Source organism: Gobio gobio (assembly GCF_949357685.1).
Source record: "Gobio gobio genome assembly, chromosome: 7".
In the NCBI taxonomy this organism is placed as follows: Eukaryota; Metazoa; Chordata; class Actinopteri; order Cypriniformes; family Gobionidae; genus Gobio; species Gobio gobio.
The window spans coordinates 30,482,147-30,496,350 of NC_137103.1; the positions used below are offsets into that span (position 1 = coordinate 30,482,147).

At 37.5% G+C, this 14,204-nt stretch overlaps 1 protein-coding gene across 2 annotated transcripts in view; it reads right to left on the minus strand.

Moving 5' to 3' along the window:
- The window catches only part of lmo7a (LIM domain 7a), a 51,168-nt gene that overhangs the window by 31,997 nt on the left and 4,967 nt on the right, over positions 1-14,204 (minus strand). For both annotated transcript variants that reach the window (XM_079822392.1, XM_079822391.1), the window contains exons 2-4: positions 9,265-9,335; positions 6,324-6,393; positions 2,829-2,935 (exon numbers count right to left, since the gene is read on the minus strand). In XM_079822392.1, coding sequence (XP_079678518.1) covers positions 2,829-2,935; positions 6,324-6,393; positions 9,265-9,335 — 248 coding nt within the window. The remainder of the gene's footprint in view (positions 1-2,828; positions 2,936-6,323; positions 6,394-9,264; positions 9,336-14,204) is intronic.

Genomic DNA, 14,204 nt, shown 5'->3' on the forward strand with positions numbered 1-14,204 from the left:
AATGTAGGCCCTGCTTATCTCAAGCCTACCAGCAATAGGCTGCAACATCTGCTCACGTTGCCTTCTGTGTGACTGTGAACAGTCGCCATCAAACTCCACAAGGGCTATAAAACCTCAGATCAGTGTGAGAGATCTGAAAACTTTAATGTGGCGTGCAACTCTGCCCTTACATTGCAGATGGTTTACTGCCATGCATCGTTTACTGCTCGTATGTATCGCTTCAGAACACAAAAACTGCATAGTATTTGCTAAAATGATTTGGCAAGGGCCAGGTGTAAAAACCTTTAAAAATAAGCCCTACCATTTATTTGTGTTGGACAGTGCTGATTGGGTGTAGTCTGATTCTTAACCAGCTTACAGTTGGTATATGCAAATTACATGGTCTACTCTACACAAACCCGGAACAGAAAATACAAGCCAAAATGGTAGCCTTCTTGTTGTGCTCTTGATGTAAACACAAACATGTTTCTGAAGGATGTAAAGTTACACCAGGAGAACGATGGCGAAAACAAGCTAAAAAAAGAAACAGTCAGGAATCATATCACTGCTGCACTTCATCTAGTGTCAAAAAGTGACCTTTCAATTCTAAAATTAGGAACCCTGGAACTCTTCCGGCAAATGCCTGACAGTGGACACAGATAAACCCTCACTTCATACCCACAGACACACCCCCTCAGACATATACAAGTGGCGTAAGTGATTATAATTATAGCCTATAGGGACTGGATGAGTCCTGTTTAATCAGAGCCTCTGTACAGTTTCCATGGCAGTGAGGGTGTGGCATGGTAACCGTCATGCAGCAAGGCTTGCTTTGTTTAATCTCGGCCCACAGGTTAGTGTTTGACAGCACTGTCACTTCTACTGAGGTAACAATGACAGGCCAGGCAGAAACATAAAGCCCTCCCATGCCCTATTCAAAGCACTCTTATCAATATGGGCAGGTTGATTTCACATATTTGAATCATTACTAATTTTTATGTGACGTGATACAGCTATGATATGTCACAATGCTCCAAAACACACAAATATTTTGTGCTGGACTAGTCATAACACACCTAGTCAAATGAAGTCGTTCAATAGGATCAACTATCAGAACACACAGGAAGTAATTTGAAGAACGTCCACTAAATGATTAGATCACCCCAAATTATTATTTTTTTTACTCCAAACTCATAAATATGAGTTTTTTGTTTATTAAAACCTATGAAGAATATCATCAGAACTCTTTTTTTTTTTTTTACATTTAAAGTGAATTAGAACTGATGCTGCCTAGCTGCAAAATGACAAAATAGCACCATAAAGCTATGATTAATGTGTTTTTTATGACGTGTGCTCTATATTTTGTTCTAAGTCTTGGGGTCATATGATTTGTGTGTGGAATAGACCAACTTTAAGCCATTATTCACTGAAGAACTTGTCATTCGCCCTAACTCTCCTTCATGAGAATTCATGAGAGCTTATGAGAGTAGTAGTGATTCCCAAATCAACCCAGTGAATCTGATTAAAGAGATCATCTGAATGATTTATTTGCAAATTGAACTGATCCAAATCAACTTTTCAAGTTCAACTCACTACTCAAAGATCTGGTTAGCAATCCACTGAGAGCAAAGATTGTCAGTAAACAAACAATCTTGTTAGTCACAGCTATTGAATGACTTGAGAAGACTTGGAAAACAGCACACAAGTCAAACAAACTACTTTTATTATACTTTTATGGTGCTTTTGTTTCCTTGTTTGAAGCTCGACAGCTTCAGTCCCCGTTCAAAGCAACTTCATGGGGAAAAAAACAACCAGTATATTTATCAAAATTTCTCCTTTAGTGCTTCATAGACGATAAAGTCAGGTTTGGAATGACATGAGGGTAAGTAAATGATGACAGAATTATTATTTTTCTACGAACTGTTGCAATTAATTATGAAACGTTTTAGTTTATTTAATTGACCTAGAAAATAGAATAGCCTAGTACTTGTGTTTTTGTTCACAAATATCAAAGTGCTATTGAGGTGATGAACATGTCAGAGCTGGACTGACAGATTTCACAACGTCACTACCTCCCAAAGACACACCTGTGATAATACTGAACAGGTTGATCAACATGCCATGTTTTTCCACCCTGGTCACAGTTAAGGGCTGATCCAAAACACTGAAACTACAACAATATAGCATGATTACAGCATGCACAGGACATAAACACCTGCAAGTGGCAAATTCACCCACAGCGCAAACAGAAAGTCTTTAATCTCTCTTCATCTCGAATTGACACATACACAGGCCAATTGTCAGCTTGTGTTTCAGTGATAGTGAGAGTTTTTGCTTTACTCATGAGGGTGATTCTGCTTTTTTAAGATCAAATTATAGTTTCATTGCAACTCACCTCTGCTCTTCTTCATTTATTGGCTCTTCTCTTACTAATTTCCCACCTGACCAAACGGCATAGCTAATTCATGATTTTCATTTAATATTCAATGTATTTTCATAAACAAAACAAGTTCATACAAGCCAGGCATGACTGTGTGATAAATGTTGTTATTAAGCTATAGTCAACAACCACAACAACATGTCCCATGAATCTTTTTAAAATAGCCATTCACACTGAGTTTCATACTAGCTCAGTTGAATGTAAATGACTGGCTTCGTAATACAAGCCTGTTTTACAAAAATATGTGGATATGAGACCAGAGGAAAATAAGATCTGCCAAAATCACCATCCAGTGAGCCATAAACAGTGGTTGGACACATTCTGTTACAGCTAAACCACAGCTATTTTCACATTGGCGGAAGGTCAAGCATATTACCGAACATTGTAAGTTGAGAAAACCAAAACTTACTTGACAGTCACACGTGTGGATAAGTCTTGCAGGTCTCCTGGGTGGAAAAGTTGGGCCTCTTTTAGTCCAAGCTTTGCACAGGCTTTTAGGAAGAGGTTGATGTTGTCCTGTCGACAGAGAATATGTGTCCACCTTGTGAGTTAGACAGCACTAACACGGGAGTTCTTTGGCACACACAGTCCACAAATCATTGCATCCAAAGTTCAGTCTAGTGAGTTGAAGCAGTGGGAGGAGACGAAAGAGGGCAGGTGGCAAATAAAAAGTGACACCACAAGAGCAAAGCATAAAGGCAGGATATCACTGATTGAACTGTGACTGTACCTGTGAGAGCAGGAGTTTGCCCTCGGGGCGGTGCAAAAGCATGACAGAGTGTCAAAGCCACTAGTCCCCTCCCCCGTACATGTACGGCAGTCACACAAACACACACACACGCACTCTCTTTTCACTCGCTCTAGACTAACCCAGACACATACCTATATGTGCACTAACATATAAACTCAAGCATACTCTCCCTTTTCACACCCAGAAACTGCCACACAAATCTCTCAGCAGAATATTTGAGGAATCTTCAGGGCGGTGGATTATTTTGGAGACAGGGTTGCCATGAAACACAGGTGACTGAAACGACAAAGTATTTCCCCCAAGCAATTGTTAGAAATTGCACGGTGGGTGGGTAAGGAAATGCTTTTAATATTAAGGAAACTCAAGAATGTGTGTGTTCATTCACATACACATCCGGTATGTTGATGTATATAGACTATACTGACACTGAAGTCGTGCTATGACATTATTTCAATTAGACTTGATCAACCATCTGGATGATAGTTCAGAGCATGCAGCCCACCCTTTCCCGCTTGCTCTGAAATAATCACAGGGTGCTTTGGCCTATATTTAAACAGCTAACATGCTTATTAGCAGAGGGCAATGAGGAGCTCCACTTCTGAATCACCTCCTTGCTGTTGTTAAATCCTTTCCGGAGGCCAAAGGTCTCACCCTGAACCTGTGTGTGAGAGTCAAAGTGTCTGTTGAAGTACGTTTCATCTGTGTTTTAAGGTGACAAATGAGATACACTGCACAGAAAATAGATGTCAACAGCAAGGCGTCTCTTATTGTTCTGTTTCTCAACCAAGTTCTCATTCTCCAACAGCTTGATCAGTGTCCTTAATCTTTAACCTAGACTTATGCTAAATATCTGAGATATGACAAGGTCCAGCTAGTCACCTGAATACCTGACTGCTAAAGGTCTTGGAGCAGGTGGTTGAAAACAAACAGACTATTACATGTTCAACCTTTACTTGGAATTTTAAATGACCAACAATTACTCAACAGGACATTAAAACATTAATATGTTTTAATAATTTTGCACAGACAGCTTTGGGACAGTGACATAATCATTGGCTAGAGTGTGTCAGAGACCTCTACCAATCCCAACTAAATGTGGCACTGGATCTATAACTTTTGTGTTCTTGAACAAGGCCAACAGCATGACAATTGGATGTTTCTGCAAATAGCTTACTGTACACTGATTTGAGTTAAAAGTGTCTGCTAACAGTACTGAACAGTAAAAGATAACTAATTACTGTATATACATAACAAAAAAAAAAAAAAAAAATTGACACTAATTAATTTAGCAAATAAATAGCATCTGAAAATTGCATTGCTGAACCTCTTTAGGTCAAACCAGCTGCATCGTAAAAATCCCTTTAATATATTAATTTTATAGCATTTCAGAATTCATCTCAAGAACCAAATCATGCGTACATAATGATGCAGAAAGAATCTCTTACTTTAGAGTCAGTGCACATACAGTAATCCTGTCAGAAATACTCGTCCAGCGATTACAGCCATCTGAAAAAACTATCAAGCCTTCCATCAAACACTTTTTTTTGCGACTGCTGGTTGTTGGTTTGTTGCACAGGCATTACTGGTGATATGCATATAATCTGAGGTATGCTAATGTTAAATTTGTGTGATAAACTGTGTCAGCATATAGATCAAGTTCTCATATGAATCATGTTGTTTTCAGTAAACCATTACAGTGAATAGGTAATAATGCGCCATTTCATTAAAACATTACATTTTAACACAGAGACATTATGGGTTTAATTAAAGTAAATAATAAAATATAAATGCTCAAATGCACACTTTTAAGAGCTAACAAGCCTGGTGGCCTGTGGAAAATTCTATTCAAATAATCAGTTCTGCCAATTCTTTTTTCACAGTGGTGAGACTGGTTGCAAATATATCCATCCAGCTCAATTATAGGGGGTTTATGAAGGGCTGCACTCTACAGACTCATCTCTCTGCTAAACCTCAGGCCGAAGCCCTGCCAGAATGACTTTTCTAATGTGGCCAACCAGCGTGCCACACAAGTGTAGGCTTCCTCTCTTCAAATTGTTAAAAGGAGGATCAGCTATCCGGGGAAACACAAGGGTAAACCAAGGCTCCAGATTTGATGGAACTATGGGAAAGTGATCCAGAAATCAACCGAAGCCAAACCCTGAGTAGAGTTTAGTGATCCAAAAGCTAGAGTCGCTACACAGTCCACAAAACCAGAGATTTCCACTCTTGCACTAATGAGCCTTGATTTAACAAAATATAAAACCTCAGTATTAGAATAAAACTGTATCTAACGAAAACCAAGCAGCCAGAAGGAACAATAATGGTGCTGGGAAGATTTCAGAGGCTTGAATGGGCCTTTCATTCTGTGGAAAATATCTTTCATCAGTCATAAACATAGTTGGATAAGTGCATTGTGTTATTTTGCATTTTACGGTTTGCTGGTAGCTCAGAAACAGCTCTCTCATGGACAAACTTTACAGGCTCAGCAGTATTTAGCAAAACTAAAATATACTCCAAAGTATGTGTTTTTCTTTGCATGCCTTTGTTTAGCCCTTGCCATGTAAGCCCTCAATTGTGAGTTTAGGCTGTGCTCGATGGGTTTCGGGGTTGGAAGCATTTTATGGCAATACCGCTGTGATGCTGTTGGACATGCAGATGCTTATCTAAGCTTACCTGGGTTAAGAGTTTTAAAGGGCATTGGAAATGAGCGAGCATATTTTGCAAAAAGCTTAAATTGAAAACAGCTTAATTCAGGCCACTTGTCTATGCTCTTGCATTAAAAAGTCCTAGATTCATGTTGTTTAGTGTTGTCACAGTTAACATTAACACATAATTATGTTTAACTCCAATATTTTATATAATAGTAAAATCTAAAAAGGGTGTAGGTTTCTGTACAGTGACAGTCCAATTAATATATCATATGATTTCAAAATCAAATTCGTATGGATCGTTCATAATAGAAAAATTGATGAGAAATGATTTCTATTAAATGCCAGGCATAAGTAAATCAACTTTTTGCACTTCACACTAAATACCCACGTACATGTCAACCATTTAGTAAATCATTCATACTTCTTTTTAAGAGATACATTACTTAGTCGAGATGGAATACTACAGCTCAAATCATGCATGCGTGTCAAAAAAAAAACTTACCAGGCCAGCAATAGGTGTGGATAATCTGTTTAATTTCTTGATGATGCCAGGCTTGATCTTGTTGATCAGTCTAGAAAAAGAAAAACAGAAACAAACAATTACATCGCGTGCCGCTTGCCAATTTATGGCTTCTTTTAATTCTGACCATCTGGCTTCAGTTTACAAAGCCATCTAATGCCCTGAAAAAATACAAACAGCTCCCTGTGGAAACACACATCAGTCAATAGCCTCCAAGTAAGTCTAGTTTTGTGTGTAAAACTGGTTTGGGGAAATACACAGAAACATTAAAGTGCAAAATCAAGGCATGTGGCTGAGTAATGAGCATGAAATATAATAATCTACGGTATGCAAAATGTGAGAAACGTCAGACTTTTTTGCTCAGGTGTAATAAAGGTAGAGGCATCCATTAACATTTTTATGACTTGTCTCATACGGTGTATTTTCTCTCATTTAGTGATGTGCAATTACTTGACTTTCTTCTACCACAGATGAAAGAAAGTCATGCAGGTACGACATGAGGGTGAGTAAATAATGACAATTTTCCTTTTGGATGAAAACTTTAAGGGAATAACATAGCTGCCATTTTTTTACAGGTTAACACAGGATTTAGAATAAGTATTAAAGTCATGTAGTGTATTTAATAACATGCAAAACATTTTTTGTGTAAATATGTGATTGGTTGAATGTTGAGTTTAACTGTAACATTTTTTACAAGCACCAGTATCTACAAGATTATACTACAGCAACACAACGCTTTTTAAAATCACATTGGCCCAAAATGTTTAAATAAAAGTTTAAATAAATAAATAATTTTAAACGTTAAGATATCTAAAGAATATGTTGGCCATTTCTTCTCTGTCTGTGGTCAATAAACCGCATCTACTGATTCCCACATCTATGAAGCATTTGTACACTCTTTAAGCTAAAGTTACTTTGCTGTGCCCCAGCAGTAATTTCACAGGACTCATTGTTTAGATGTGAAATCCAGAGTGACAATGTCCTCAGGTAATATTCTTTTGTTCGTTCATGTGGATATAGCAAAGCTAATGGCTTGGTATTCAGACTGTAAACAGGATCATGAGAGAGCAGGAGCAGGACGATGACATTCTGCACTGGACTGTGGTAATTAGTCTGCTGAGTCACTCGACTGACACCAGCGTGTCAGACCGGCCCACGCACTGCCCCAGAACCATCCAGTCAGGTTCAGAAATGTGCTGAAATCCCTGAGCTTGCAGCATGTCACGCCCACCGACCCAACGCTCTCTTTACATAAACAGCACAAGAGGCCTGAGAGCCGCATCTCCCCGTGTGCCTGCCCTCTGCTCAGGTTTCTGAACCCGGCTAGAGTAGCTGGCACTATGGATCACCTCTTCCCAGCTGTCCTTTTAAATGCTCTGCCATCCATGTTGTTTTCCTCTACCAATGCTTCCTGGGACGGAAGGGAGTCTGATTGTGAAAGCCGGGAACAAATTATGTGTTTTAAAAATAGCTGCATGACTTAATGTACGTTAAATAACACACAGTTGACATTAGGTGCAAATTCCAAATGAAAAAGTTCAGGTAGCATTGCTTCAGTGCATTATAGAAAAAATAGTTAAAAGGATAGCTCCAACCTAGGCTCACTGGAAAAATGTAGCTCTAACCACAGTTTTGCAACACCAAAAATGTACATATACATAATTTACTGCATAAAAGTTGTTGGGAGTTTTACTGCAGTTTCCAGATTAACTTTTATTCATTCTCGCATATCAAATTATGATAACAGGGGCAAATTATTATTGATTAATGACTTTTGCACGGTTCCTTGCACAATACTATGCTATGACCTCAAACACTTTTACTATACTGCATGATTTGTAAACTATTACATTTTGTCACTCTGAGCTCCATATATTTGGCTTCTATGACGTAGTAAACTTGCTTGGTACCTCACCTGGTACTGCATTTCATTTGTGATGCAGAGCGCTTGGGTCCCGAGAAACACGAGTCACAATAAAAATAAAAAAAACTTTAAGACTTGTAAAAGCAAGCTAAATGGTTACTTCAGTAAAGCATTACAACAAACGAGAGTTAAGTAATCAGATTACTTTTTTCAAGTAACTGGTAAAGGGGTACATTTATTGTTCCATTGACTTCCATTCATACGCATATGAATGTGTCAGACTGCAAACGCAAGCTCATGAGAAAGGTTTCACATTTCGCTGAGTCCCAAAATTCAAGTTTGATGAATTCGCATCACGTGAAGATGTGTGACCAGTAGAAAATCGATACGGCATGACCTCTTAATTAAATGAATAATATTTTTGTGTATTTTCATTTTAAATACAATAGAGTATTAACCTTTTAGCATAATATAATTTAGCAAAAATGTCGACACAGGCACGTTTTTCAAAAGATATTTTGAAGAATGCTTTAACTTTTTTTCAAAGGTCAGTGGGGTTCAAAATTTTTAATAGTGCATAAAAGGTAACATAAAAGTTAATATGATTACTTATTACGAAACAAGCACCAATGAGGTTTGAGATTGAATAACCACTTAATTTTTCCTCTGTTCATCATACAAACTAGTTTACTTTTGCCTTACCTTTATGTCCTTTTGGAGCTCAAAACTTTTGGACCCCATTAACTTTCATTGTAAGGACAAAAACAGCAGAGACATTCTTCAAGTTAACTTCTTTTGTGTTCCACAGACAATAATAAATCATACAGGACTGGAACAATACGAGGGTAAGTAAATGATGACTGAATGTTCCCTTTTTAGATTAACTGTCTTTTAGTACTGTTTACATTATATTATGTTCAAGGGGCACAAAAAGAGTATTTATTAGAAAAAGCATTACAGAAAGATAAGCCACAAAGCTATAGCAAAATCCTTTTTGTGGCTTAAGCAAGAAAACCAAAGTATAAAATGAGAAGTATAAATAAAAACAGCTTTACTTACTCACACAACAGAAGTCCATTCTCCAGAGAACTCCGGAAATTACTGCTCCCAAACGTCTTCTTAGTGACTGCCTGCGAAATGAGGACAAACACAGGAAACGCTAAGAACCAGTGAGTGTGAAGGTAGGATGTCCAGGGAAAGGAGAGGAAAGTTGTTCTTCCGAGCTTTTAGTCCAAGCGTCTAGCAAGCCAGTACAATAACACAGCCTCTTTTGGAGAATCGGGGGTTATTCAGTAATCAGGGCTGGAGCCCAGTGGCCAAACCACAGAGAACGAGAGCATCTGGAGGAATGTCACAGTTCTACACACAGCTTCATGCCTTTCCAATGATCTCAAGCTACTCCTGCAGGATACAGACAGCAGGCAGCCCATTGTTTTTGCTCACACACAGGGAAGCATTTATGTTGTGTTTATTCCCTCAGACTACACGGTTACAATGTGAGCCCTGTTGCTTCACACCTCATATAACATAATCTATGAGCAAAGCCCTTTTTCCGATGCAAATGTTTTCAATTTCCAAGTTTAAACGCCAGTAAAAACATTCTACAGAGTTTAGCTTTCATGAGACAGTGTCATTATGAGTAATACTTTAAGCATTTGTTTTATAATATGCTACTGGTATAACATCAAACTAACTACAAACAATCAGGGCATAGACCTAGTGTATTGTAATATCTCCAAAAGAGTCTTGTTGCAAAAACAAAGCATGCAAAAGATATGAAATCTAGAGATGTCAATAAAGAGCAACCACTTATTGATGTCTGCTGTGTAGAACAGCACACTCTTAAGCTGCTTTTACTTGACTGTCGCTCAAAAACATGGCATGTATTCAGAGGGTGTGGAGGGCCTTACATGTAAAAGGACACTGGTTATGTTGAGATCAGCATTGACTGTGAGATTTGAACTGCAATTGTTCTCTTTTAGAAGCAGAACTTCAAAGGACTTTCTATGTCTGCTGAACAAAACAGGGACAAAAATAATGTGTGGACAAATACTATGATCCTTTTACTACTAGATCCAGTTACACTGCAAATTACAAACTAAAAGGTAGATTATTTCAACAGGAATTTTGTATTCCATGCCACACTGATCTAAATCTTTCAAAGCTTGAGTTAAATTACCAGATAATCTTATAATCAGCCAAAAAGGTCTAGTATGTTATTTTGTCAGAATATTAAAGATCAGTGTTTTTGGAATAAAATGTCAAATAGCTTCCTGTCCCCTTCATGTAGATTTATGTAAGCATTACAAACCCTCACATATATGAGTGTAAAGAGAAGAGGTTAATCATATGGAGCACATTCACACAGCATGGTGCAGTAAACATCAGAGTTCGATGACATATGAAATCCTGACCCCTGCTGTTCCTGTCATTGTAATGTCCATGATGGCTTATGGTTTTTAAACAGATATCTATAGTAGGTAGAGAATAATTGGAGAGTTTGAACAAATCACTTACATAACCAATAAAGAAATTAACAAAAACATAAAACTATATTAGTACTATTAAATTATATACTATTGTAAAAGAACATTTAACAATATTCCATTAAACTGGTCAAAAGTGACAGTACTCAAAGAATCTTGTAAAAATGTATAAAAGTTTTCACAAAAATGTTAAGCAGCACAACTGTTTTCAACATTGATAATAATAATAATGTGTTTCTTAAAGGTGCACTATGTAACATTTTTTCAGTAAAATATCCAAAAACCACTAGGCCAGTGCTATATATTTTGTTCAGTTGAGTACTCACAATATCCCAAATGTTTCCAACTATTTATAAAGCGTGAGAAATTGCTATTTTAACCAAGGAACCGGGACGTGTGAGGGAGTCGCCTGTCGATGGCGTCATATCTGCGTTCCCTCGGTTTCCGGTTTTATTTTGCAGAAACGCTTTACTCTTACTGCAGTGTGAAACAAGTGTCATAGCAGCCGCCGAGCGAACGCACAGAGTAAAGTCATAACATAATTTTCAACACACTCAGATGTATCTAATATGATAAACAGAGCTGTGTTACCTCATACCATAGCCTCATACTCATGACCGGAAAAGCGTAAGTCCCGCCGGAGACTATGCCATAATAACAGTCCCGCTGCTTGCGAGGCGTGTGTTGCCTTCATCTTATTAACAATCGCTCCAGCGGCCTTGCTCAGCTCCACAACACTCCTACTCTGCTTCATACTACAGTAACGTTAATAATCGCATCCATGACCATGATTTCTGCCCGAGTCCTCTCCCGATTCTTTTCCACCGGCTGTGAGGTGAAGACCACGTCCCTGATTCTGATTCTGATTCAAATGATTCTGCGCTCAAACTTGGCGTCATCAAACTACGCCTTTGTTTTGAACAGGCGACCTCTAGTGAACGGAAAATGTACATAGTGCACCTTTAAGCACCAAATCAGCATATTAGAATGATTTCTGCTGAATCATGTGACACTGAAGACTGGAGTAATGATGCTGGAAATTCAGCTTTGCCATCAAAGGAATAAATTACATTTAAAACATACTAAAATAGAAAACAATTATTATAAATATAATAATATTGTAAATAATATTTCACTATATTATTGTTTTTTTATCCCAAATTTGAGATTCTAAACAGTTAAAATTAACCCTAAAATGCATGAATGTTTCACCAATCATTGTTACATATTCGGGTCTTTAGGGACCAGGATCTATATCTAACCCAGATGGATATCTACCTGTCACGATAATATACAACTCTCCTGATATTAGAATAACAATTACAGAAAATTAAAATAAAGCATATTTTGCTACCTTTTGGAGTTTGGAAGTGTTCAGTTTGAGCAGATGTTTTATATCATTATCACTGTCCTAGTCAGAGCTCATTTCCCAGTACATTCAGCATCTGGCTCATATTCGCCATCTCAAACATATTTTCAAAACTATAATTTTCAACATCTTCAAAATCAATATTTTGATCATTGACAGCTTCTTCACCAGATCCACCATCAAGTGACAGTGACACTAATATTTGATTTTGTTCAGTAGGCTACTTGCTCTGCAGTAAAAAGCTGAGCCATTTCAGGTTTTGCTGATGATACTTCCTATTCTTTTGTTTTCTGCCTGCGGTAACTATGAGTGAAACGTCACTTCATCATTGCGTATCAGACATTGCCACCTTGTGGAATAAAGGTGAGAAAAAAATATGCTTGCACTTTTACACACCTATACAATTTTTACTAAAAAATGAATGGGAAAATAGGAATTATTTTATAAATGTTTTTCTTGTTATATTGTTTATAATCATTGTTTGAGGAATACTAAAAAATGAATGAGGAGGAGGGTAATGAATGACGTCCTGGGGGTCACTAAAGACCTGAGGTATGCGTTTAAAGGATTAGTTCACTTCAAAATGAAAATTTCCTGATATTTTACTCACCCCCATCTCATCCAAGATGTTCATGTCTTTCTTTCGTCAGTCGAAAAGAAATTACGTTTTTTTGAGGAAAACATTCCAGGATGTTTCTTCACATAATGGATTTCAATTGCATCCAAAAAGTTAAAGGTCCAAATCAATGCAGTTTCAAAGGGCTTCAGACGCTCTGCGCGATCCCAGACGAGGAATAGGGTCTTATCTAGCGAAACGAGCAGTCATTTAAAAAAGATTTTAAAAAATGAATATAGCCTACTTTTTAACCTAAATTGCTCATCTTGCGCTGCTCTACGACGTGCTAGTTATTGTGCAATCAAGTCGAAAACGTCACTAGATGTAGGCAGAAGTACCGCCCCAAGCGACTGTGCGAGGACTACAAACTCCCTTTACCAAAAAACACTTCATCTTCAACTTCAAAATTGTCTGACATCGTTGTTTTATCTTTTTTTGGTAAAGGGTGTTTGTATTAGTTTTCGCTTCTGCACTTTGTAAACACGGGGGCGGTACTTCTGCCTACGTCTAATGTGACGTTTTCGACTTGATTGCACAATAACTAGCACGTCGCAGAGCAGCGCAAGATGAGCGATTTAGGTTAAAAAGTATATATATATATATATATATATATTTATTTTTTTTAAATGACTGCTCGTTTCGCTAGATAAGACCCTATTCCTCGTCTGGGATCGCGCAGAGTGCCTGAAGCCCTTCAAAGCCCTTTGAAACTGCATTGATTTGGACCTTCAACATTTTGGATGCAATTGAAAACCGTTATGTGAAGAAAAATCCTGGAATGTTTTCCTAAAAAAAATCAATTTCTTTTCGACTGAAGAAAGAAAGACATGAACATCTTGGATGAGATGGGGGTGAGTAAAATATCAGGACATTTTCATTTTGAAGTGAACTAATCCTTTAAGGGTTAAACTGCAACCCCACTTTGGGGCTCACAGCTGAAAACGACCTACCTGAATTAAAACAATTATAGCTCCTGAGAACAGTGTGCTACAGGCACAATTAAGGTATCTTTGGAAAGAAGACACTTGGGACTCTACTAAAAAGCAATCAGAGTTGATAATTCTCAAACAGATAAAAAATTATAATAGTTGAAATGCCTCAAAAATTATTTGCACTACACAGAATGTTGTATTATTTCATGTAAAAATATATGAAAATAGACCTGGAGGAATCCAGTTCAGTTATGGATTGAAAGCCACACGACTTATCAGTTTATATTTCAAGTTTGAGGAAGATATAATGAAAAATGTGGTTCCTGCAAGCTTTTTTCCAAGACTATGTCTGTTCCATTTCTCCCTCCGCCTGCTTGAGGCACATCCCCAGAAATGACATCTCCCAACTAAAACAATTGCAGTTGCTGAACAATTTGCACTACATGCACAATTTAGACATCTTTAAAAAGAAGACACTTTAGAGTTTATTACCCAAACATTAAAGTAGAAAAAAACTTAGAAAGACAAACAGTTATAGAAGTTGAAGTGTCTTGAAGATGATTTGTGCTACAATGAACACTTTATTATTTGATGTA